This window comes from Pelodiscus sinensis, chromosome 16 (genome assembly GCF_052426305.1).
Source record: "Pelodiscus sinensis isolate ZL-2025 chromosome 16, ASM5242630v1, whole genome shotgun sequence".
NCBI classification, from domain to species: domain Eukaryota; kingdom Metazoa; phylum Chordata; order Testudines; family Trionychidae; genus Pelodiscus; species Pelodiscus sinensis.
The window spans coordinates 6,881,049-6,906,780 of record NC_143067.1 but is presented as its reverse complement, the minus strand read 5'-3'; the positions used below and the strand labels follow the sequence as shown (position 1 = coordinate 6,906,780).

The window sequence follows — 25,732 nt, the reverse complement described above, 5'->3', positions numbered from 1 at the left end:
TTTTTGCTTATGAATGGGAAAGTGTTTTCTCAAATGAATGCCACGTTACTTCCCTCCGTTTAATAAAAGTTCTTTCTATGTTTGGACTCTGCTGGCGAGCGGGGGAGCATTGCCTCTCAGAGATGCCCGGACATGTGAATTTCCCGGGTTAGTGGGTGGGGGCTCGAGCCGGCTCTGTGGAGCCCTCCCTCCCCTCCCCCGATTCAGAATGAAAAGTTTCCAAAATGTCGGAATTTCCTGCAGAACCGATATTGCAGTTTCCAACCAGCAACCTTATCCCAGGGCAATTTTAAAGTAAGTAATTGTTAAGCGCATACATCATCTTTGACCCGTGAACTTCGATGCCCTGTGAGCAGCTTACGAAGCACATCAAGCCATGAAGGGGATCAGAGGTGAGGGCAGGAAGGTCAGCTTTTTACTGCAGCTTTACTATACCAATAGCCACTCAAATATCTGCAGTTCATTCCATAAGGGTAGAGGAATCCAGTCCAGGTTTTCCACAGAGGAAAAGGGAAGCTTATATAGGAAACTGCCAGGGAATGAACCATGAGTTTTATCTACCAAGGGTTCCCAGTTCAGACAGATCCTGGACTGGATTTCAGTTTCCACTTGGAGTGGACTCTGGGTCACAGCACTTGGAGTACTCCTGACAGTTTTGTATCTTGGCATTAAGCCATGATGTTTCTGGATGGTTTTGCATGTGCCCTTCCCACTATGTGAAATCTCCGTCACTGGAGATATTTAAGAGCAGCTTAGACCGACATCTGTCAGGGATGGTCTAGATCCGGGGGCGGGGAACCCACAAATCCTCATCACCGCCCCTAACTGCGGAGAAAGACACTCCCCACGTTCTCCTTGCACACCAGAACCTGGAGGGGGGGGCAAGCTAGTAAATTTTGTGTGCTCCAGCCCCACAGATGGGCAGCGGGGGAGGAGGGGCTGAGGCATCCGTGTGGGCATCCTAATGCTGGGGGGGAGCCCTGAGCCTCCAGAGCCAGATCCAGGAAAGCTGAGGGCTGCATCTGGCCCCTGAACCTTAGATCCCCCACCCGTTCTATGATTCTGTTTCCCCTGGGTATTCTGTTCCCTACTCCACAGATTTCCCACAGAAAATACCTATGGGCCAAGCATGAGGCAGCCAATATAATCATAGACTCCTAGGGCTGGAAGAGAGCTCAGGAGTCATCAAGTCCAGCCCCCTGCCCAAAGCAGGACCAATCCCAACTCAATCAACCCAGCCAGGGCTTTGTCAAGCCGAGACTTAAAACCTCTAGAAATGGAGATTCCACCCCATCCCTAGGGAACCCAGTCCAGTGCTTCACCACCCTCCTAGGGAAATAGTTTTTCCTAATCTCCAACCTAGACCTCCCCCACTGAAACTTGAGCCCATTGCTCCTTGTTCTGCCACCTGTCACTACTGAGAACAGCCTCTCTCCATCCTCTTTGGAAGTTGCAGGCTGCTATCAAATCTCCACTCACTCTTCTGCAGACTAAACAGACCCAAATCCCTCAGTCTCTTCTCATAGGTCTTGAGCTCCATCCCCCCTAATCATTTTGGTCACCCTCCGCTGGACCCTCTCCAGTGTGTCCACATCCTTTCTATAGTGGGGGGCCAGAACTGGACAAAATACTCCAGATGTGGCCTCACCAGAGCCGAATAGAGGGGAATAATCACTTGTCTGGATCTGCTGGCGATGCTCCTCCTAATGCATCCTAATATGCCATTAGCCTTCTTGGCTATAAGGGCACACTGTTGACTCATATCCAGCTTCTCATCCACTGTAACCCCCAGGTCCTTTTCTGCAGAACTGCTACTTAGCCAGTTGGCAGCTGACAGAACTAGGAGACAACTCAGCCTTACCCAAGGTAGCTGAGAAGATGGGCTCTCTCTCTCACATGAAGCTCTTGCAATAAGCAAACTGGAGTCGCTCCACAGTCAGCATCATTAAGTTTTTATTTCTGTGGCTTAAATCATTTCTTATCTCACAGTAACTTCCCGGGTTAGTGGCACATTTGGACACGAGTCATCTTGCACCATTTCAGAGTGTAATGCCCCTCCCCACTCCCTCCCATCAACCCCCCACCCCCGCTGGGCTCCACTGCCTGTGATGTTATATGCTCTTCTGTGGCGAGTTTTTCTAGCACAAGGTGAATCTTCTTCCAAGTGGAACCGAACGTCTTCCGAAGCCCCTAAAAGCTACAGTGACATCTAGGCTGTGTGTGCGTGACGGCTCAGACACAGGGACGGGCTTCCACAGGGCTTCCAGGGCAACTTAGTCGTCCCCTCCGCAGATGGCCAGCAGCGCTTTGCAGTAATCGCCGGAGGTGTCCTTCTGCAAGAAGGGAACAAATGCCCGAGGGAAATGAAAAGCCGGATTCCATCTGTGATTTCTCCCTCTGCAAATCAGTCTCACCCTCAAGGCAGGTTGGTGACAGTAGGGCTGGGAGTGGCGAGCCCTTAGCCCCACCCCTTCTGCTGAGGCCCCGCCCCTTACCTGCCCTCCCAGGGAGGCAGGGCAACATGCCGCATGCGCCCCTCCCAATCATGGGGAGGGGAAAGGAGGGGAGTGGGTGGGCAGGCGTACACCCCAGCCTCCCCAGCACTGGGGGAGGGAGAAGGGCATGCCATGCAGCCCAGCCTCTCCAGCACTGGACCAGCGGGGGAGGGAGAAGGGCATGCCATGCGGCCCAGCTTCTCCAGCACTGGGGGAGGGAGAGGACATGCCATGCAGCCCAGCCTCTCCTGCCCTGGACCACCGGGGGAGGGAGAAGGGCATGCCATGCGCCCAGCCTCTCCTGCCCTGGACCCATGCGTGGCCCCAGCCTCAGAGCATCGGGAGGGCAGGTACTGGGGGCAGCATCACTCTGCTCCCAGAATACCTACAGCAGGTGTTCTGGGGGCGGAGTGTGGGCGGGGCCATGCCTGGTGGTTGGGGGGGGCAAAGCCCTCCTCGGTCTTGGCTATCTGATGCCCATCCACCCTGCGGGAGAGAGGAGACTCTTGTGTCAACGTGAGGCGGGGGTCCCAGTCTGGCCCTTCATGCACTTTGCTCTCCTCCAGCCGAAGGCACGAGAGGAGTGATCAACACTACGGTGCCCAGACGTCTCTCTGTGCTCGGGCCACCTCAGCAGGATCTAGCAAGCAAGGAGTTAAACACCATCGCCCTCCAACTCAGGCAACCTCACCACGGCCACAGGCCGAGGGAACCCCCGCGCCTCAGGGTCAGGAGCTGCCTGGGGGTGCTGGTGAGCTCAGTAAACATCGCCGTCTCTGGGCAGCTAGCAGCACCTCCCCGGCTCAGCCAGCAGCATCTGCCTTTCCGAGCACCTTTCACACACTCCGTGCCCAGTCGCGGGCTGTGCGTGCAACGGAAGGAACGCCTCCTTGGCTACGCCTCACCTGGCTCCCTTTCTTCTGGGCACTTGCAATATCCAGGGCCGGACCGAGCCATTCCGGCGCCCCGGGCAGACGGTTTCATCGTGGCCCAGGTTGGGGGAGGGCGCATGCGCGGCCCCGCCCCCGTGCCGGTATGTGGGGGAGGGCGGTGGCAGGACGCACGTGTCCGGCCCGGCCCAGCCCGGCTACCACCGCTGGCGCGCAGCCCGAGGCTCCCTGGGGCGAGCCGACCCTGGTCGCGCAGGGACCCATGGCCGTGCGGGGTAGGGCGCTGCTGGCCGGCGCTGTGGGAGTTAACGCGGCCCCGGCCCAGGCGGCCGCTGCAGGGTGGCCGCTGGGAGCTGCTGCAGCCCACGATCCGGGAGCCCCCCATAGGTTGGTACCCCGGGCAACTGCCCGGCTAGCCCATTCCTTAATCCGGCTCTGGCAATATCCCCGATTTCCCTTCCCCGCGGGCTCCTTCAGCCACACCCTGAAAATGTCTCCCCCGGAGTTCAAATCTGGTACATTCAAAGCTTGGTGGCACAACATGCTGGTTACCACCCGGCAGGGCAGTCCTGCCCCCGCTGGCAGATAGAGGAGGGGGTACACACTGCCAGCCTTTCTAAAGCACCCAGCAGTCCCTATGGCAACACTAAAGGCCAGGGGCTCAGGAGAGCCCAGGACATGTCCCTGCAGCCAAGGCGAAGGGCAAAGGCACGGCTAGCAGGCAGGTCTTGAAAGCAGGGACTAGTCTTGGTCAATGGTCAGGACAACACCCGGGGGAATGTGACCGGGAAGCCCCCCCCACCTCAATCATGTGGTGCAGGGACTTCTCGTGCATCTCCTTGAACACGCGCCTAATGTTCAGCAGGTCGATCTCGCTCCTGGAAACCATGATCCTGATGAGGGTTCTGTCATCGGTGCCAAGGCCCTGGCAACACGCGTGGGGAGAAAACACAATGAGCAAAACGGGCAGGGCAGGGGCGCGGGGAGAGGGATCCCTCCCACCGTTCCTCCCGCCGAGACGGTGCACGGGATGCCCAAATCGGTCTGCCCAGGGACGCAAGGCAGCAGTGACACTGTATCTGACACAATGCGGGACAGGGCCATCGCTCCTGGATGGGTGCTTCCCCAGAGCCCACGCAACCGAAAATCCCAGCCCCGGCTGCAGGGCTGCCCCGGCTCCAGTCAGCCTGCAAAATGGAAACCTGGTTGCCATGGGAACTGCAAATGGAGTTTGTCTTCACCTTCATTGAGTCGTAGAGCTTGTCAGCAAAGAAAGCTGGCTTGTCCTTGACACTGCGAACTGCAAGCGGAGAGAGGAGAGACCCCGTCTGGAAACCGCACCAAGGACCGTCAGCAACCAGCCCCGCCCCACACAACAGCAAGAGCGCTACGGCTCCAAGGCACCCCCGTGGGGCTGGCATGGGGGAATCATTCCCCACAGAGGACAGCCCCTCAAACAGATTTTGCCTGGGGAGTGGCTATTTCCAAGGGAGCAACCCTCCCCGAATATTAAAGGGGGGCTGGACAAGAACTCAAAGGGAAACCTGATCCCACTCAAATCAATGGGAAAACTCCTACTGACTTCAGCAGGACCAGAATATCAGCTAGATCTCAACTTCACACTCATGAAGGACACCTCCCCCCCCCCCCAATCCAGGCAGGTTCTGAATTATCCAGCGGCCTCCCCTCCCCTGAAGGGAGAAGATGGGAAAGAACCAGACGCCGATTGGCTTTGTTTTCCCTAGTATTATTTTGATCATGGTTTGCACACAGAAAACGAGACTGAAAGGCTGTGTCTAGACTACATGGCTCCGTCGACGGAGCCATGTAGATTAGGGTTGTAGGCAAAGGCAAATGAAGCCGCGATTTAAATGATCGCAGCTTCATTTACATTTACATGGCTGCCGCGCTGAGCCGACAAACAGCTAATCAGCTGTTTGTCGGCTCAGTGCGCTAGTCTGGACACTCCCCTGCCGACATCAGAGCCCTTTGTCGGCAGCCCCGTTATTCCTCGTGGGATGAGGTTTACCGGGGCTGCCGACAAAGGGCTCTGATGTCGGCAGGGGAGCGTCCAGACTAGCGCGCTGAGCAGACAGCTGATCAGCTGTTTGTCGGCTCAGCGCGGCAGCCATGTAAATGAAGTCGTGATCATTTAAATCGCGGCTTCATTTGCCTTTGCCAAAACAACAAATCTACATGGCTCCATCGACGGAGCTATGTAGTTTAGACGTACCCAAAGAGCTTTCCTGAGACCATCCCGTCATGTAAGTAATAGAATCCCTGCCTATCCATGGGCCTTGGCCCATTTCTTTTGGCGCTCACTTGCAAAACTTCAGTACCGCCGCTCTGGAGTCCACAGTGTAGCACGGTGGACTCACTCTGGCCCCGATCCAGCAGAACAAGGATTGTGGGAGCACGTGAGCAGCTCCAGAGATACCGACAGGACGATCCTTGCCTACATTGCGCATGGGGGGAGAATATCTACGCCCACTATTGGGAAAACCAATGCAGTGGTACGATCCCATTGGATTAGATTTGGGGAGAGAAGCGGCATCTCCGAGCCAGCCCCAGGGAGGTGTGGTACACGGGGCCGCTGGCCTCCAGCGGACTGTGAGCTGCATGACCCAGTCAAGGAAACCCCGGCATAGACACAGGCCCTGTTAGCCACTGAGCACCCCATAGGGAACCGACCGATGGCCACGAAGGCATCCCGCACGTCTCCAGACATGTGCTTCCGGATGGTGTGCGCCACGTCGTGGTTGGTCATTTTAATGAACTCTTGGAACACTAAGGACCGAAGGAGAAGAGAGCAAGTCACCAGCCGGAGCGTACTAAGTCCCGCTCCCCCCCCGTCCCATGGCTGCTCTAAGCTCTGCAGCGGGGCAAACCAGCTGACCCCAAGACTGGGAGGGGAGCAGGGCACAAAGCCCCCGATGCTCCTCCTTTGGGTCTCACCCACCTCCCATCCTACCAGACCCAGAAGGGACTGTTAGGAAATACAACCCCGCACATGGCTAAGGCAGAAGGAGTTGGCAACCAGAACCCAGAGACCTCCACTTGCAGGCCTGCCACACTTCCCCTCGGACTAAAGGAAAACTTCCATCTTCGTATCACCCTCTTGCATCACCCGACTCGGGGGAAGGGGGGCGGGCGATAGAGGCTCATGCTTCCAGGAAGCAGGGGGGGGGGGAGCGGGAGCATCACAGCTCAGAGCAAAGCATTTGCCCCTGGTCACAGGGCAAGAAGCTGGTGGAGAACACGCTCCTACCTCTCCGGAGATGGGGGAAGCTCCGGGTGCACAAAATGCTCAAGAAACGGGTTTCCAGAGATGTGGAGTCACCGCTGGAAACGTCAGAGAGTTTCTGCAAAACCAAGGGAGAATGAAGGGGGAGAGGAGACGGGGGTGTGCTACACACCCTTTTTCCTAGGGCCGTCGCCTGCAGAATTTCAGTCCAAGAAGCTTTTCAGCAGAAAAACGGCTTCTTTGACAAATCGGAGGATTTTCCCCAAAATAAACTTCCACTTCTCTTGAAAACAGTGGGATGAAAACTCACACGAAGGGAAACCCAGTTACTGAAACATTGTGGTTTCCAGTGAAAACCTGAAAAATTGCAACACCAAGGATTTTCTGTTCAGTTCTTGTCAAAAACGTTCGACAGGGAAAGTTGATGATTTCCCAACCAGCTTGGCTCCCTAGCTTGGAGTCTGGTCCAGGGGGCCGGACTTGACAACTTCCTGAGGTCCCTTCCAGAATTGCTGGGATGCCAGGTTTAACTCAGGCCTCGCCTCCACACAAAAGCTGTAGCGCTTTTATGATCCCGGTGTAGTTGACCCCCCGAGTGTGTGCGGGTGTATTGGTGCAAAGGGACTTTGTTCCTACAGGAAAGAGGGCTAGGCGCTACTGAGGTAAAGCGCCTTTATCCCGCTAGAACCGAGTGCCCCCTAGGGCTGCTCCGATTGAATTATTCCCGTAGAAAGTCACCCCCCAAACAGACATAGTTCAACCGGTCTAAAAAGGGCACAGGCCTCCGTCTAAAGCCAGCGTCACCCCTCTCCGGGAGCAGCCTGCACGCAGTGGCGGGGTGCTGGCTGGGCTGTACACACCCGGAACACCCCCACTGGCATGTTGTGCACGAGGTCGTGCTGTGCGGAGGATGCCATTTGAGGAGCCCACGGACCCCTGTGCAGCCAAAGGGCTGGCACGCTGTTCCGGCTCTACCGCACCGGTGCCCCTCAGCACGGGGGCCTGAGCCGAGGCTACTGGAGTCCGTGGAGTTCTGTCCTTGACGTCAACGGGAGCAGGAGTGGCTCCCAACTGTTCCCCGTCTGCAGGGGCTGGAAATGGTCCCGGCTCCCTTCTCCTCGCCCCGGCCTGCCTGTCCTAGCGTAGCACCTTCCCAGTTAGGCTATGTCTACACGCGCGGCTTCTTGCACGAGTAACATGCAAATGAGGCTAAGCGTGGAATATCGCTGCGCCTCATTTGCATACCTAATGAGCCACCATTTTTTTCTGAAGAGGCTCTTGCACAAGAAGGAGCTGTCTACACTGCCCCTTCTTGCGCAAGAAAAACCCTCTTGCACAAAGCCATTCTTCCTGAAAAGTAATAGGGGTAATGGCATTACGCAAGAGGGTTTTTCTTGCGCAAGAATGGGCAGTGTAGACGCTCTGTCTAGCGCAAGAGCCTCTTCTGAAAAAAATGGTGGCTCATTAGGTATGCAAATGAGGCTCGGCGATATTCCACGCTTAGCCTCATTTGCATATCACTCGTGCAAGAAGCTGTGAGTGTAGACATAGCCTTAGCGTGCACCTCAGTTAAGCAGCTTCAATTCAAGCTCCCAAGGCCCCCTTGAGGCCGCCAGACCCTCCTGCAGCAGTGCCAGCGCACGTCCAGTGAAGCCCCCTGGGGCTCGGACAGGCTGGTCAGTCCGTCTGGGGCAGCGATGGGCCACCTAGGCTAGTGAGTGGCCACATGCGGGGCCCTTCTCCATCTCAGAGGGCTACAAGATTGTCGTCCCCAAGACGGTCCCCTGGGTCGATGTGCTCACTGCGCTTGCGCCCCTAGAACTGGCAGGGGAGTGGGGAGGTGCCGACTGAACCGTGGCAGCGCTGGGATCGGACGCAGAGGGAGCCCACGGTTCTCCCAGTCAGTGCCGTGTGCAACCAGCCCCCGCCTCACGTCACGTGCCCTGGCTTTACGTGCGCGGCACGTCAGTAACACCGGAAGGAAGAAATCGACGCAGACAGAACCCAGCGGAATCCGGCAGCCCTGCGTGTGGGCCACGGTCACAAAACGTCTCACGGGCCACACACAGAGCCCCCATGGGCCGCAACTTGCCCAGCGCTGCTCTGGGGGCTGCCGACGCCTCCGTGGTTTACTGGGCGTGCAGCTCCAAAGCCCACGGTGCTGTACATCAGGAGTAACCCCCCAAGGCAACGTGGCCACGTGGCATATCACTACACGAGGCCCCGGGGCATCCTGTCGGAAGAGTGGGGGGGAGGGGACAGCTGGGCCAGCACACACGGCATTATCTGTGACTGTTCTAGCCTGCAACGCCGAGGCAGGCGGGGGCAAAGGTGGAAGACATAACGGAGCAGGCAGACCTATGGAAAGCTGGGGGGCAGGGTAGGGCAAGTCGCCCCTACGTGGGCCCACGGTGCTGCTCCCTTTGGTGCGACCTGGGACTGCCCTCGGAGGGACCCGGCCTTCACTCACATTTCCCAGGTGCTCTGGGTTGACCCTAGAGCTTTGGGGGCACCATGACATCTGGGGCACCAACTGTCCCAGAGTTCGTGGTGCCCTAGGGCAGCTGCGCATCGGTGCTGGCTCCAGCGGCCACCCCCTCTCCTGGCCAGCCCCCCGTGGGCTCAGTGCCAGCTCCGGCAGCCACCCCATTCCCTGGCCGACCCTCTGGTGGGCTGTGCCACACTGCTGTGCACCAGGCGGTGGGGAGCGCAGGCCAGCGGACTTGTGAGGAGCAGGGGGCGGCTGTGCAGTGGGCCAGAGAGAAGCAGCTGTTTCCCCTTCCACCAGGGAAACTGCCGCTTCTCTCTGTTTGGCTGCGTGGCTGCCCCCTGCTCCTCCGGCCCACGCGTGCGCCGCTCACCACAGCCTGTACCCCCACCTGGTCCCCTGAGGCTGCCAGGAGGGCCTCCTCCCCTGCCCTGCGCCTGCCACCTGCAGCTCTGGGCCTGCCCCCCGCAATGTATGCCCCTGCAGTCCCCCCCCCCCCACACACACACAGAGCGGCCACCCCCGGGCAGGTGCTTGCACTGTGTAGGGCACCAGCACTGGCAGGGACGGCCTTGAGGGCCCCCATCACTGGTCTTGTCACTCGGGTTCCCATGGGCCCTGCAGGGGGGCGGGGGAGGGCGAGACATGGAGGGGTTGGACCAGAGCTTAGGCTGCTCCCCAGGCCACGGCGCACCCGGGCTCAGACCCGGAGCCCATGCTGACCTCCCAGCTGACCTCCAGGGAGAGCAGTGACCAGGGAAGGATTCGGGATTTGGCGGGCGGGACCCCTGGGAGCTCACAGCGCAGAGAGCCCCTACGAGGAGCCTGCAGCCTGGGCGTGCAGTGGGCTGCTGTTCTGGCCCCCTCCCTCTCTTCCCGCGGGCAAACTAGGGAGTCTCCTGTTAACCATGCAGGCGGGGGGCAAAGAAGAAAAGCGCAGGGACTCACCAGGCTCTCAGCAACCACCTGACAGAGAAGGAGAGAGGGGGAGGGGAGAGAGGAAGGCAACAGGGTCAGAGATCTGCACGCCGCACCCCTTGATCAGTCCCCCCACTGACAGAGAGGCAGGCGAGGGCGGCAGAAGAGCACTCCGGTTCCCCGGGGGGTGGCGCCCACCTTGCTGGCCACTGAGCCTCAAAGGCTTGGCCCTGCCCTTTGCTGCTCTGGCTGCGGACAAGCGGAAAATGCAGCTGTGGCCAGGGCTGGTGATCCAGCTGTTAGCCCCACGGCCCCTCGCTGCAAAGGGTCCCGGAGAGAGAGGAGTCGGAGGACCCTCCTGTGGGTCAGAGAATGGGAAGCGCAAGGGTGGTGGATTCCTCAACGGGGCAACATCAGTGCTATTCACAGAGCGCCCTCAGTGCCCCCAGAGTGTTGCAAACAGGCTGGAAGACAAGGCCCCTGCTCTGAAGCATTTGCAGAATCAGGGTAGGTCCGACTGCAGGCCCAGGGGCGGTTACAGCTTGACTCTCGCTCGCTCGGGTTCAGCAGCAGGGAAGCCGCAGCGGCGCGTTTCAGGACAGGATCTCCGAGCTGGGCCGGAGCCGGGGTGATTACAGGGCTGGCCGCGCGGCTAACACAGCTTCAGTGCTCCGGTACCGGAGCTGGCTGGATTACAGCTAGCGGGGGTCCATCCCCGTGAACTGCAGTCGCCCCGAGTGCAGGGGGACATGCCCGAGAGGCGGGTAGGGCCACCTGTGCACATGCTAGAGAGCAGCTGGGGGTGCAAGGCCGAGCCAAAGGAACTGAAGGAGGTCGGGGGGGTTGCCTGGGGCGGGGCAAAGTGGCCCACAAAAATTCACAGGGAAGGTGGTTCTCTTCTGCCAGCCTCGAAAGCCTACTCTGCCCCAGAGGTGCTGGAATACGGGGGCTGCCGCACCCCCAGACCTGAAGGGGGTCCCATTACAGACAGGGTTACAGTTTGGGTCAGCGGCTCTCAGCACCCCTTGGTACAAACGGTTCCAGCCCGGGGGAGGTTAGGCGCTGGGCCGGGAGGGTGTCGGTCTTGGTATCTGATAAAACGTGAGCTAATGCCAGTGCTTTCCTCCAGGGCTGATGCGGGGTAATTTGGTTGGATGGGCCTGACAAGGGGCGTTGGGTTTTGAGTTCCTCTGCTCAGCACAGGTCCTTTTAGCCACTGATCGCTGCCTCTCTCTTTCTCTGGTGCAACCAGCGGCTGCACAGGCCAGGCGTGGGAAGGCGCAGCAGCATGCAGCCGGTACGCTGCCCTGCCCCCGCTGGTAGCAATGCTCCAGGAGAGCAGCGGCCGCCGTGCTCAGGGAGGGCACATGCCAACCCGCGCCAAGCACAGACAGCGGCCACGGGCGGGCTCACAGAGCAGGTGCTGCAGCAGCAGAATCCGCAAACAGCCCGTGGAAGCCACCTGAGAGAGCAAAGGCCAGCGAGAGTCTCAGCGCCCCAAGCAGGATCAGCGCCCCTGCAGCCAGACTGGGGTTCCGGTCTGAATGTGGCTGAACGAAGCACGGTGCAGCCTCCAGTGCAGGTGGTGCAGTGCGGGGAGGGGAGTGAGGATTGCCCTCAAGGGGTTGAAATGCGTGCCTTGGGGAGGTCGGAGCGGGGCCAATGGGGCTCGCTGCTTGACCCCACCAGGCCGACCTCGCCTGGTTCCAGGTGTGTAACCAAGCTGGCACTCAAGCGGTGCTCACTGGGGCCAGGGATCTTTCAAGAAAGCCCAGGATAGGTTCCGGGGTTGGGGCTGAAATCATGAATTCAGCGGTTCCTTGTTGCTTCTGATTAGGAACCAGGTGGCACACAGCCATGTCAGCTGCATTTCATGATGAGATTCTGCGTCGCTGCCAGCAAATCGCGAGGGATCGGGATTGAAAGCACAGCCTATGCAAAGCAAAAGCACCGAGTTTCTCCCAGGGGGCAGCCTTCTTAAGCGAACTGCAGTGGTAGTGCCAGCTGCTGGACGGGCTGGGGGGAGCCAACAGAATTGCCAGGCCCCTGGGCAAGGCGGAGGAGGCAGGTTCCCCGCTCTCGGAAGGGGCGGAGCCTCAAGTGGAAGGGCGGGGCTGGGAGTCGCCAGGCCTGACCATGCTGCGCCCCCATCTGGTCATCCCTTAGCGCTGCCTGGGCCACGTGGCCAGAGGCTCCAGCCATGATTTAAGGGGCCAGTGTGGCCCATGCCAATGGTGGCTAGTTTGCAAGTGGAGCGGGTGGGGGGGGGGGGTGCTTCTATTTCAAACCCAGGGGCAGGACTGGGAGCTGCTCTGGGGAGGGACCTTGTCTTCTCTCCTGGGCTGTAGCCACCCCCTACATTCGCAGAGCTCTGTCCATAACAATGGCCAGTGGGGCTGACAGCCACTGTGGGCGGGGGCCAGGTGTGGGGGAGCCCCGCTCTTCATCCCCAGAAGGGGCGGAGCCTCAGGTGAAAGGGGCAGGGTTAAGGGCAGTCAGCCCCGCCCCCAGCCATAAGAGCCACGCAGAGTGGCAGAGCAGAGCTCCCACAGCAATTCAAAGGGGCCCCGGCCTCCAGCCACCAGCAGCTGGGAGCTCCAGACTCCTTTGAAACACCGGGGTCCTGGGGCAATTATTTCCTGCCCCGCATCCCCCGCTGTCGACAGGCTCCATGATGTTAGAACTAGGGCTTGCAGAAATCAAGGGGGCAGTTTCACCCAGACACACATTGCCTTGTCCCAGAAATGGTTCAGTTACTGGGCGTACATGCACACGCGTGCGGACGTGGGAGTGGGCTTATGTGCAGGAACATCCCAGTCATCAAGGCCTGCCTTTCCAAACAGGGGGGCCCGAAATTGGACACGGGATGCCATGCTTTGATTTGCAGAGGTGCTGAGCGCTGGCCTCCTCCGAGAGCGAGCTCCTTGCTAAGGTGCCGGCTATGGGGCTCTCTGTTTGAACATTTTGCCTCTGACGAGTTTCCAAGTGCCGCAGCTGGTGTCCTTCCAGGCAGCTGGGACAAGCACAGCCAAGACAGGAGACAAGCAGGACAAGAGCCGGCGAACACACAAACCAGCCTGACATTGTCATGGTACCCAGGAAGGAAATCCCTCCATAATGCTCTGCAAATTCTATCCAGTTCAACGCCAAAGCGACCTCTTGGCAGACGGACACATATTCCAGCACTTCATTCACCAGCCACTTCACTAAGGCTATGTCCAGACTGCAGGCTTCTTTCAGAAGAAGCTTTTCCGGAAGAGAGCATCCACACTGCAAAAGCGCATCGAAAAAGCGACCTGCTTTTTCGAAAGATAGTGTCTACACTGAATGGACGCGCTCTCGCATTTCAGCTGTGATTGCTATGGGCGGAATGGCCACCAGGGCACCTGTGCTTTTTCCTCTTTCTTCTTCTTTTGGAAGAACTCCCTCTGCCCCATCCACACACACCTTTTTGCAAAAGAGCTCTTTCAGAAAAAGGCTTTTTCCTCGTAGAATGAGGATTACCAATGTCATAAAAACCCCTCTGTTCTTTCGATTTTCTTTCGGAAGAACGCGATTGCAGTGTGGATGTAAGTGAAGATTTTCGGAAAAACTCTAGTGTAGAGCTAATTCTGCATCTTTTTAACTAATAAAACAATTTAAAATCTAAAAGGAAAAACACTCCCCCTCCTCGACCGCCCCAGTTCTCCTAGCAGCACAGTGAGATTTCTGCAAGCCCCAGCCAGACTATCGTCATGGAACATGTCACGGAGATTTTCCCTTTTGCCTGGGAAAAGAGCAGCTAAGCAGTGCGATCGGTTTGAAAACCAGGTGGAGGGAACCCCCCGGGGATGGAAAAAGGAAGCAGCCTCACTCAGGGTGGGCGTACTCCGATCCAAGCCGCAGAGCAGAGGTTGGTAAAGAACATGCCCTCCCACTCCCGTGTCCGTTTGCACACGTGTGTGCTCACACAACATCACCCGCATGCACGTGCCATTCTCACCTTGGCATCTTCGTGAGCTTGCGTGAGGTCTTCTTCTCCTTCGTCGCGATTGCCCTGGGTTTAAACAGGACAGACATGGAGAAAGGGTCTTGGAAGAAAAGTCTGCTCAGAGCAGGAAGGTCCAGGGCTCTGCTGCTGCCCGCGGTGGAAGAGACTTTCACAACTAGGTCGCGTGGCTGGTAACCCAAGCCCTGGTCTGCTGACAACTGCGTGGTGACCTCTGCCTGGTTCCTAATGGACACATGTCTACATCCCAGAGGCACTATGGGGCACCCGGGGCCTGCACTCCCTTGTCACTCCTCCAAGGGGTCTCGCCAGAAGAAGCCTGAGTTGCTGCCGCCTGTTCGGTGTAGAATTAGAGGACTGGCGTCCATCTGTGGAGCAATATCTCTTCAAACCACCTGGCTCTCTGTAACTTCCCTGATCTCTGCAGGGTCCGCCTATTTATCAGCACTTTGCCTGGGGCACAAAAATGCCAGGGCAAGACCATCCCATTGAACCAGGCACAGTCAGATCTCTAGGCCCACCCCAGCATGTGGGCACCAAGTGCATTTCCTCCAGCACTGCTTGACCGGCTGGGACAGAGCATCACCGTGTCCAGTTCCAGGCTGCCTGAGAGCCCTGAGCATCTCCTGTCCACCCCTCAATTGCTTTCTAAGAAATAAGATCCTCAGTCGGGGTCAATCAACACAGCAGTATGGACCTCAGCAGGAGGTTGGCTTTGGCAGAGCGCATGAGGATCCGGCCCAGGGACTCTAGAGACATTTTTGTCTGCGTTTAGAGCTCCGTTTCCCCCATGCCCTAGAACTTGGCCTTTTCCACAGTCTGCACTTTGCTTAGATGGACATTTGGCTGGTTGCTTGCCTATAAGCCACAGGAGCTGGAAGTGAAAGATTTGAATGGGTGCAGCCAACCGCAGGGCAAACACAGAGACAGCTTAGGCCAGCTCTGCACTTACCCCCGAGATCGATGCTCCGGAGATCGATCTTCCAGGGTTCGATTTACAGGGTCTAGAAAGGACCCACTAAATCAACTGCTGATGGCACCCCCGTTGACCCCGGTACTCCGCAGGGTCGTGAGGAGTGAGGAAGTTAATGAGCGAGTTTCTCCCATCGACCTCCCACAGTGGAGGTCGAGTTGCAGAATTTCGACCTAAGATACTTTGACTCCAGCTATGCTATTCTCGTAGCTAGAGTTGCATATCTTAGGTCAACTTTCTCGTGTCTTGTAGACCTGGCCTTAGATTCTGCCTAAGAAACACACCCATGTCCTCGTCATCTCTCGGGGAGAAGGGGGATGTTAAGGAAACTGGAGTTTTGTGAGGGGTTAAATGGAAAACCAGAGCTGCACAAGCAACACACTTGGGACAAAAAGTGACCCTACCAGAGCCAGGGAGACAAGGATCCTCTTGAAATGTCCTGATGTGTCGGAGCTCAGCGCATCCTCCAGAGATTTGTGATAGGCTGGGGAGAAAGGACCGCAAAGGTGAACATAATAGGAATTTGCCGTCCCTCCCGAAGAGTCAGCCCCTGCCTTCTGCTCACACCTCTGTTTTAGCTCAGGCAGCGGATTGCACTTACCACACGGGCCCTCGGGATGAAATGGGGCCTGGGCACAACAGCTCTTGGAGGCCCAGTTTTGAACAGAGCAAAATGGGGACTCGGAATTGGAGGCTGGCTAAAAAGCCTTTGCTGGATCCCACCTGGTACAGGACAAGCCCTTTGTTCCACAGATTCCACGATGAAGGGGTCAGGTTGAGGAGCGTGGGCAGAGGAGAGGGCAGGGGTCGGACATGAGTCATGGAACTGGGCCGTGGTGAGGTTCTGGGTGGGGCACGTACTCCTAGTTACCCTGGAGGGAGCTGCCTTGGGTCTTTAAAGCAATGAGTGTTTGGGGGAGGAGAGCAAGGGCTTGGACGGCCACTCTCTCGTTTTCTATCCACAGACCCTCAGGGAGAAGCAATCGTGATGGGACAAGAGCAATCGTGATGGGTAGATAGGCAGGGAGCCTGTTTCCTGAGGATGGACAAGCAGGAAATGTAGGATGCGTGCCAAGCCCCGCATATGTTTCTGTCACTCCTGAATGGAGGCAAGGGCCACTTGGGAGGTGCTGGCCATGCCTAGAAGGCTCAAGGTGCCTTCAAAAAGCAGTGTGGGGAACCTAAGCCCGGAACAGCAGTGCTACATTTCTCTAAGGTCTCTCCTCCAGCTGCCTTACCTGCTCTATATGCCTCGTTAATTGCCTGGATCTCCCGATTATTCCGCGTGGTCAAGATTTCAGTGAGAATACTCTCATCCGTGCCAGCTCCCTGCAAGCCCAAGAGAACAGCACGTCCCTACGTTAGCACCGCAAGGACAGGAGGGGCCTTCCAGAGGGGAGCTGCTGGGGTAGTTAGGATGAACCCCCTCCCCCCCCCCCCCCGGCTGGGTATCTCCACTCCTCCCGGTTGCACAGTACGGAAGATCTCTTTGAATCACAGCACTGCCAGGAGCCAAAATCCGCAAGCACACGGTCACTCCTGGGTCAATACGCTGCCGGTCTGTCATCACACCTGTTTATTTACCCTGCATTTGAGGAGACTGAACAACCCCCAAAGCAGTGACACACAAGGCTGTTGTGCGTATGGGCCTCAAGCCATGACTAATTCACAGCACTGCAAGCAGAAGCTCTTCTCCTTGGATTGCTGGCTTGACTCCCCTCTGACCTATTTATCAGGGGAGTCTCAGAATGCCCTCCGAATCCACTGGCTGCTTGTGGTTCGGGCCCTTCAAGAACTCCCAGGATTCAATGATGCAAGAAAAAATCTCTTTTCCCCTGAAAACCTTGCTCCGTGGGTTTTGAAGGGGACGTCCTGCTGTTGTAGCAGGCCCCCGGGCTCTGGAGAGAATAGGAATCACAGCAAGGCATCTCTCTAGCATTATAATGTTTTCTTGTTGGGGTGGGGAGGTTTCCAGCACGTGGGAGGCACGTGAAGTCTCCCGGCTGCATCGGCCGCAGAGCGACTGCTCTCTCTCCTTGCCGACAAACGGTGCTTTGCCAGGGTGATTGCGTTTTGCTCTCCTGCCCATCTCTAGCTCCTGTCCCAAACTCCTGCTGGCATGGCCTAGTGCAAGGGCATGGATGGTGGGTATGAAAAGCATTGGCTTCCCAAACTGCCTTCCCCATGCTCCGCTGGAGGCCTCCAGACCCGCTCCCCCAGCCTGCTGTTGTGATGCCAGAGGCTGGGGCAGGCAAGCTGGGGGCTGGGCCACCTGTCCTACAGGGACAGGGACCACTGGGGCTGGCAGCTCGGCTGTGGGGAGAGCCTTGCTGGTCAGGGGTGTGGGCAGCACGGCCCCAGCCCTGTGCCATGCCTGCTGGCCGGCTCTCCAGACCGTCAGAGCTGGGGCAGACTGACACTGCACGGCCTGCGAGCGCTCTGGGGCCAGGGGTGGCTGCTGCCGTACCTCCCACAGGCTCTCTGGAGCTCCGGAGCCAGGGCAGGCTGGGGACACTATCCTGGGGCAGGAAGGGGACAAGGGACAGCAGCCACATTGCAGGGGGTGAGGCTGGGCAGGGGCCAGCAGCTGCCACAGTGGGGGAGGGGGGGAGGCCTGTGCTCTGGTGCACGGGTCTGGGGGGGGGGGCCTTGCCTCCCCAAGCCATGGTGTTCCCCACCATCCATGTGCAGCAGTGAGGAACCTCCAGTGCACCGTCCGCATGCGGCTTGTCGGGTTAAGCCGCTGGCGGGCTGCCAGACAGTCTGTTTACCCAAGTGTCCACAAGCACGGAGCCCCTAGCTCCCACTGGCCGGGAACGGCGAACCGCAGCCACCGCCAGCCACTGAACCTGTGGACGTTCAGGTAGACAAACTGTCTGGCAACCTGCCAGTGGCTGACACACCTGGCCCGTTGGATGTTCCCCACCCCTGGCCTATTGGAGAGAGAGCACTGCACAGGTCCTCAGTGGCCCTGTGCCCTTGCCAGCCCAGCCTGCTGAATGACCCCAGAAGTCGCGTCACTTCCACGTGACTCAGTTTCCCCACCTGTAATGCTACCGACCTCCTTCGCAAAATGCTTTAAAGTTCTGCTGGTGGCAGGAACTGCCTGAGAGCTGGGTGTTCAGATTTTGATTGTTTCCACTTTGGGTCTTGGCCCGTCCCCTGCCTCTCCCCCCTCCCTGTTAGTTTGTTGCAGCAGAGAAGCAAACGGGAGCCACCAGCTGGGTGAAAGATGCCACCCTACGGCATGGCGCCTGCGCACTGGGCCATGCAGGGTGCCTGCCTAGTACAGCTGGTGCACCATGCCTGACTCTCAGACACCCCTGTGGAGATTCTTTCCAGTGAACCATTTACCTCCATGGCCTTTTTCAGCTGCTTGGCATCAAACTGAGCCGGGGTCATCATCAGTCCCAGGACCAGCTTCGCCAAGCTCCCCGAGAGCTCGGATTTCAGATCGGCCATCAGATCCTGCAAAAGGGACGAGAGTCACCAGATTTAACTCTGTTCTCCTCCCACCCTCCAAGCAGCCAGGGACAGAGGGACCCGTGACTACAGCGCTCCCTGCTGGCCAGCCAGAGGAAAGGTGCAGAACAGAGGAATAAGACAGGGGAGCAAAGAAATAGCCTGGGCAAATATTTCGGCTACCCAGTGCCTCAGTTTCCCCTCTGTAAAAAAAAGGATTCAATACTTCTGCCCTTTGGGTGGCATGAGGAGACAAGGGAGGGTGAAGCGCAGGTACGGAGGAGACGGAGAGATATGGAAATGGTGCATTTGGGCCCAAATTCTCAAGAGCCGTCTCTAATTATGGATGTCTCAGTTCTGGGATGCCCGGCCTGAGACCCCATGTCACAGGCAGAGCTCAGCGCTTGGAAGATTTGCCCCAGGCCCTGCCTCTGCTCTGCTCCCACCCCTTCTCCCAAGCCCTCTCCCCCTCACGTGACACGACCCAGGGATTACCAGGGGGTCTGGCGGGGGTGGCAGCAAGGGTCAGAGCCCCCCCAGTCACCGAGGTGCTGGGAGCTGTGGGAAGGAGAGTGATCTTGGAAGATGCTCCGCTCCCCTGCCCATCTCCCAACTGGGTTGCTCCACAACCCGTTGCCATGGTGATTGCGGGTGGGAGGGGGAGCCTGACCCCTGCTGCTGGCCCCAGGCCCCCCAGGTCTTAGATACCCTCAATATGGGGAACCGTCCTGTTCATAGGATGGTTGGGGCAGCTGCCGTAGGGCCCCCCAAAGCATGGGGCCTTGGGCCCCCATCCTGAACCGTCCTATGGACGGGACGGGTTCTGCCCCAGGTTGTCTAAAGCTAGCTACTCAAAACTCGAGGCATCTAAAAATGGGGCCATTTTGAAACCACGTTCCTTATTGGCAGGGCCATTTGGGCACGAATGGCAGAAGGGTTGTCACTGAAAACCAGACTCCTTCCTGACTGGGATTTCTCCCACAGGAAAGGAAGAGATACTAAGAGGTGAGCTCCAACCGAGAGTCTCTTTTCCCCGCACAGCTTGGCCAGGCCTGGCAGAGAGAGACAGGATGGTCGCTGGGAACCAGAAGGTGAACGCGAGCAACCAGAGAGAAGGGAAAGAGCAGAAAGGGAGAGAACGTGGCAGGAAGCGTCGGGGGAAGGATCCAGCTTCATTACCCTGCCAAAGTGAGACTTGTAGGTTTTCAGGATCTCCTGTCTCTGGGCGTTGCTCCTCTGCGTGACCACATTGATGATGGCGCCTTCATCCGTGCCTGCAATGGCACAGAAACCAGGCCATGTGAAGACCAGTGGACCTTGCATAAGGGCAGCGGTGGGCAACCTGCGGGCCGTACGTGGCTTGTCAGGGTGACCACCAGACAGGTGATTTACCTTGCGTCTGCAGGTAGAGCCACCCACAGCTCCCACTGGCCAGGAACGGCGAACCACGGCCAACGGGAGCGGTGGGAAGTGGCATTGACCAGCACAGTGAACTTGGCCAGAATCATCTCAGGAATCAAAGTTTGTTCCCTAACTAAATAAAACTCATGTGAGGTGGTAGTCATTTCTAAAAGTCAAGCCATCCAATTGGGGGACAGAAAAAAACAAATCACATGACTCTCGTGCCCTCTCATACAAGCGCAAATCTCTGACACTGTTGTAAATCTCTAGTCACTGTTGTGAAGAGCTTGGAGATGCCTGAGAGCAGGGGTTGGCAACCTTTTCAAACCGGAGAGCCAATCTACATCAAAATCCAGAACAAGTGGTCCATGAAGAGCAAGCATAAGAATGCCCATTTGCACGACTGAAAATATCCAACCTAATATTATTGATAATTGACATGATGATTAATAGTACAATGAACGAAACGTACTCGCAGATTTTATCAAATGGGATTTCTGCTGCTGCATCTTTTTGCACATTGCTTTGACGTTTACATCATAACTGGTCAAATTCAGGTTCACACGCGCAATCAAGCTACAGGAGTACGCGCGTTTTTAAAATTTTCAAAAATTGCATGTATTTCGGGAATGACAAAGGGCCAGATTTGGGTCCATACGGAGCCATATTTGGCTCGAGAGCCATAGGTTGCAGACCTTTGCCTTCGAGGCTGAAATATGTTTGCAGAAAACGTGCAAAACAACGCCCACCAGTTGAGGGACCATCCATGATATGGAAATAGGCCAAACTCTGAGTAAACCCTTCATTATACACTTTCCACTCTACTGTAGCTCCCACTCCAGCCTCATGCAGACAGTTCTTTATTCTAGTTGATCTGCAGCACTGTGTTTCTAGATCTTTATTCAGAGGGTCTCGGTGCTTTGCCAGTTTTCTGCTCTTGACTCCACGAGGGAGTGGAACGTTTCCCCAGCAGACAGAGGAGATGGGGCCTCTCCACCTTCCACCAGTCCTAGTGCCCCCGGTGCCTTATTTACCAAGTCCCTTCATGGCCTTCCTCAGCACCTTCACATCATCATCCACTTTGAAGACTGCCGCCGGGCGCACGGTTCCTCTCAGCTACGGAAACGTGAAGAGGTTTTAGATTAAATCCAGAAGCCCAGTGAGCCAAGAGAGGGAAAAGGCAGGTTAACCAGCAAGCCAAAGGCAAAGCAGCTAGTGGGATTAGAAAGCAGTTTGGGGGAGTGGGGAGGGAAGTCTGTGTGTGGGTGCCAAGCCAACAGTGTCCAGATCCCAGCCTAAGGAAGGAAATCGCCCAAAAGTCCCAAAAGAAGAGGTGCTGTTGCCTGTATAAGAACTGTCGTCGTGTCATGCCGCGTAACAGCCGGAGTGGGCTTCACCCCCTCCCGCGCCAGGCAAAGGGACAGAGCTGAGCCACGGGAGTCAGCAGCACAAAGGAGGTGAAAGTCTCTCCCCTGCCGTGTTCAGCCAAATTCTGTCCCCAGGTGTCCTCATGCAGCTCCCGCCAAAGGGATCGGCGCCCTCCAGGCCTCTCCACGGGCTGGCTGGGCAGGGAAGGTCCTTGCCAAACCATCCAGTACCGCTCTGCATCTAATACATGCCAGGCAATGGTTGCAGGGCTTCTTTGACAGCCTCTGTGCTGGGGACAGAGCCCTTAGGCCAGACACACAAGGCCGGGAAAAGGTTCCTAGATGACCGGCTGCACTGCCGTTCCTTGGGGGCATGAAGGAATATCTACCTGCCCCACCAGCCCCCAGAGCCCTAGGACGCCTCGTCAGTGCAGCACCATTAATGAGCTGCATGGGAGGGCCCCCGCAAGGCACGCTCCTGCATGCGCACGGGCCCTCCGCGAGTCACTGAAGCCAGCCCCAGGCTGCACCCAGTGTAATGCGCTCACACGGCACTGGGCAGCACCAGCAGGGTCAACCCAACCTGCATGTCGGTGTTAGCAACTCGTGTTAGTAGACACACTTCCTCCCACCGGGCACCGGGGAGCATCCAGCGCCTCAGGGGTTAACTCGGACTGACCCATCACTCATCATCAGAGCAGAAATCCAAACGGCAAGGGAAGCGAGCTGTTAATATGCAGGGTAAAGACGAGTGATTGGCCAGGGCAGCAGCCAATCGGAAGGAGTCAGCGCGTAGAGGGCGGAAGCTGTGAATTCCAAGCCAGCGGGGAGCAGAAGGGAAGGGACTGGAGGGGTTCTGACCTCTACTTTAGCCACAGCACTAAGCTCCCACATCCGATAGGCCACCTGCGCAGCTTCGGGGAAGAACTCACCTGCGGCGCTGCAATGGGAGGGGATAGGACACAAGGATAGTGAGCAACTGGGGAACTCACCAACAGGGGGCAGCGCAGGCCGCACCGTGACCCAACTCCCGAAGAATTCTACGCCAACCCAACCCAACCCACACCGGATCTCTACGCCAACCCAACCCAACCCACACCGGATCTGTACGCCCCCACACCAACCCAACCCACACCGGATCTCTACGCTCCCACACCAACCCAACCCACACCGGATCTCTACGCCCCGCACCAACCCAACCCACACCGGATCTCTGTGCCCCCGCACCAACCCAACCAGCACCACGGCCGGATCTCTGTGCCCCTGCACCAACCCAACCCACACCGGATCTCTACGCCCCCACACCAACCCAACCCACACCGGATCTCTACGCCCCCACACCAACCCAACCCACACCGGATCTCTACGCCCCCACACCAACCCAACCCACACCGGATCTCTACGCCCCCACACCAACCCAACCCACACCGGATCTCTGTGCCCCCACACCAACCCAACCCACACCGGATCTCTACGCCCCCACACCAACCCAACCCACACCGGATCTCTACACCCCCACACCAACCCAACCAGCACCACGGCCGGATCTCTGTGCCCCCGCACCAACCCAACCCACACCGGATCTCTACGCCCCCACACCAACCCAACCCACACCGGATCTCTACGCCCCCACACCAACCCAACCAGCACCACGGCCGGATCTCTGTGCCCCCGCACCAACCCAACCCACACCGGATCTCTACGCCCCCACACCAACCCAACCCACACCGGATCTCTACGCCCCCACACCAACCCAACCCACACCGGATCTCTACGCCCCCACACCAACCCAACCCACACCGGATCTCTGTGCCCCCACACCAACCCAACCCACACCGGATCTCTGTGCCCCCACACCAACCCAACCCACACCGAATCTCTACGCCCCCACACCAACCCATCCCACACCGGATCTCTACGCCCCCACACCAACCCAACCCACACCGGATCTCTGTGCCCCCACACCAACCCAACCAGCACCACGGCCGGATCTCTGTGCCCCTACATCAACCCAACCCGCACCATGGCCGGATCTCTGTGCCCCCACACCAACCAACCCCCCACCACGGCCGGATCTACGCCCCCACACCAACCCAACCAGCACCACGGCCGGATCTCTGTGCCCCCACACCAACCCAACCCACACCAGATCTCTACGCCCCCACACCAACCCAACCCACACCGGATCTCTACGCCCCCACACCAACCCAACCAGCACCACAGCTGGATCTATGTGCCCCCGCACCAACCCAACCCCCACACCACAGCTGGATCTCTGTGCCCCCACACCAACCCAACCCCCACACCACAGCTGGATCTCTGTGCCCCCACACCAACCTAACCCCCACACCACAGCTGGATCTATGTGCCCCCGCACCAACCCAACCCACACCACGGCTGGATCTCTGTGCCCCCACACCAACCCAACCAGCACCACCGCCGGGTTTCTGTGCCCCCACACCAACCCAACCCCCACCACAGCTGGATCTCTGTGCCCCCACACCAACACAACCCACACCACGGCCCGATCTCTGTGCCCCCACACCAACCCAACCCACACCACAGCTGGATCTCTGTGCCCCCACACCAACACAACCCACACCACGGCCCGATCTCTGGGCCCCCATGCCAACCCAACCCACACCACGGCTGGATCTCTACGCCCCCACGCCAACCCAACCCACACCACGGCCGGATCTCTGTGCCCCCACACCAACCCAACCCACACCACGGCCGGATCTCTACGTCCCCACACCAACCCAACCCACACCACGGCCGGATCTCTGTGCCCCCACACCAACCCAACCAGCACCACGGCCAGATCTCTGTGCCCCCACACCAACCCAACCCACACCACGGCCCGATCTCTGGGCCCCCGCACCAACCCAACCCACACCACGGCCAGATCTCTGTGCCCCCACACCAACCCAACCCCCACCACGGCCGGATCTCTGTGCCCCCACACCAACCCAACCCACACCATGGCCGGATCTCTGTGCCCCCACACCAACCCATCCCACACCACGGCCCGATCTCTATTCCCCCAAATCAAATCAACTCGCACCATGGCCCAAATTCTATGCCCCCACACCATGGCTGGATCTCTAAGCCTCTACACCAAATCAACCCACACCATCGCCCATTTTCTAATGCCCCCAAATCAAATCAGACGCCCCTCAGGATAAGTCAGCCAGCATGTCAACCCAATCCCTATGACCCCCCAATCCGCAGCATGAATCTTGAAGTGACACAGAGCTTCTGAGATAGAGGGGCTTTTGTGCATTGTCAGGACCAAGCGACCCGAGCGGGGGTGAGTGGTGCCAGGGGTGGTGCTGTGTCACGCTAGCACTGCCGGGACACTGGGAGGGGTCGGTTCTGTAAGCTGAGTGGGTGGTGGGCCGGGAACAGGGCAGGGAGGAGTCTCTGCTTTTGTACCCAGCACTTAGGGGGCACAAAGCATTCTCCCCCACCTTCCCCCACAGCAGGGCACTCGCTCTCCAGTCCATATCCCGCATCTGCTGCGTTCCCCCTGCTGCGTCCCGGCCTTCCCCCAGCTGGCAGCATTAGGGTGCCGCTGGGGGGACTGCAGGGCTGTGAGCCAGGCTGGTTTCTCATCAGGTGTCGGCTGGCACTGGGCCTGGCATGGGGCTGGACGTGGGACTGTCCCCCGCAATGTGGGGTCAAAGTTTGCCTCTCGAGGCAATGATGGGGGAGGGGAGGGGTGAGTTAGGTGGGGCAGGACTATAACCCCGCTGGCTGTGCTGTCCATGCAGACTACGGGGCCTGCTCCTGCCCCCTCTGCGCAAAATGGCAAACTCTTACTGAGGTCAGGGACAGGCTCCATGATGTGGACTCTCCACTTGGCACCAGACCAGGGCTGGCTGCCTTTCCTGGACGGCCGTGGAAACCCGCCACCGGGCCCCAGAGGGAGCTGCAGGGCCCCGTGCTTGGCTTCGCCCCGAGGGAAGCCGGTGGGACGGTACAAGGCAGGCGGTGGGCGTGGCGGGCGTACTTACTCATCATCCCCCCCGCACAGCTTCAGCAGGGCCTTCTTGTACTCGCCGGACGTGTCGTCCTGCAAAGCAAGCGGCAGAGAGAGATGCTAGAGCCACGCGCGTGTGCGGGGCAGACCTCAAGGCGGAGCTCGTCCATCCCCGGGGAGAGAGGGGCACGGCCGTGGGTCTCGTGAAGCCGCCCATGAGCGGGAGGGGCTTTCCAGGAGCCCCTCCAAAGGAGGCTGGGACACGAGGCACAGAGGGCTTGGCGGGGCCCAGCGCCACCCTCCCACCCGCTGTGGATTCAGGGCCACATAGTGACATTGTAGAAGGAGCTTTAGCCAGTCCCAGGCGGAGGAACCCCAGAGCTCGCTGGAGGGGGAAAACGACGAAGCGCCTTCTACACGTGCCTTTGGGGAAATTCCAGGGAGAGTCGGACGGAGAATCTCTGCCTCAGCAAGGGATGGGGGTTCAGGGGTTCTGCGTGTCAGGGCTGGGGGTGGGCAGGCGC

General features: G+C 58.3%; 1 protein-coding gene across 3 annotated transcripts in view; it reads right to left on the bottom strand.

Moving 5' to 3' along the window:
- Positions 1-1,931: 1,931 nt before the first annotated feature.
- Positions 1,932-25,732, bottom strand: part of ANXA6 (annexin A6) — a 50,558-nt gene continuing 26,757 nt past the window's right edge. For 2 of the 3 annotated variants that reach the window (XM_014581156.4, XM_075900574.2), the window contains exons 13-26: positions 25,243-25,301; positions 22,088-22,166; positions 20,894-20,975; positions 19,638-19,732; positions 18,351-18,464; positions 16,235-16,325; positions 15,401-15,480; positions 14,018-14,071; positions 10,066-10,083; positions 6,654-6,747; positions 6,077-6,172; positions 4,627-4,685; positions 4,188-4,310; positions 1,932-2,333 (exon numbers count right to left, since the gene is read on the bottom strand). In XM_014581156.4, coding sequence (XP_014436642.2) covers positions 2,274-2,333; positions 4,188-4,310; positions 4,627-4,685; positions 6,077-6,172; positions 6,654-6,747; positions 10,066-10,083; positions 14,018-14,071; positions 15,401-15,480; positions 16,235-16,325; positions 18,351-18,464; positions 19,638-19,732; positions 20,894-20,975; positions 22,088-22,166; positions 25,243-25,301 — 1,104 coding nt within the window. In that variant the 3' untranslated portion in view covers positions 1,932-2,273. The remainder of the gene's footprint in view (positions 2,334-4,187; positions 4,311-4,626; positions 4,686-6,076; positions 6,173-6,653; positions 6,748-10,065; positions 10,084-14,017; positions 14,072-15,400; positions 15,481-16,234; positions 16,326-18,350; positions 18,465-19,637; positions 19,733-20,893; positions 20,976-22,087; positions 22,167-25,242; positions 25,302-25,732) is intronic. The other variant, XM_075900575.2, reaches the window with a different exon arrangement.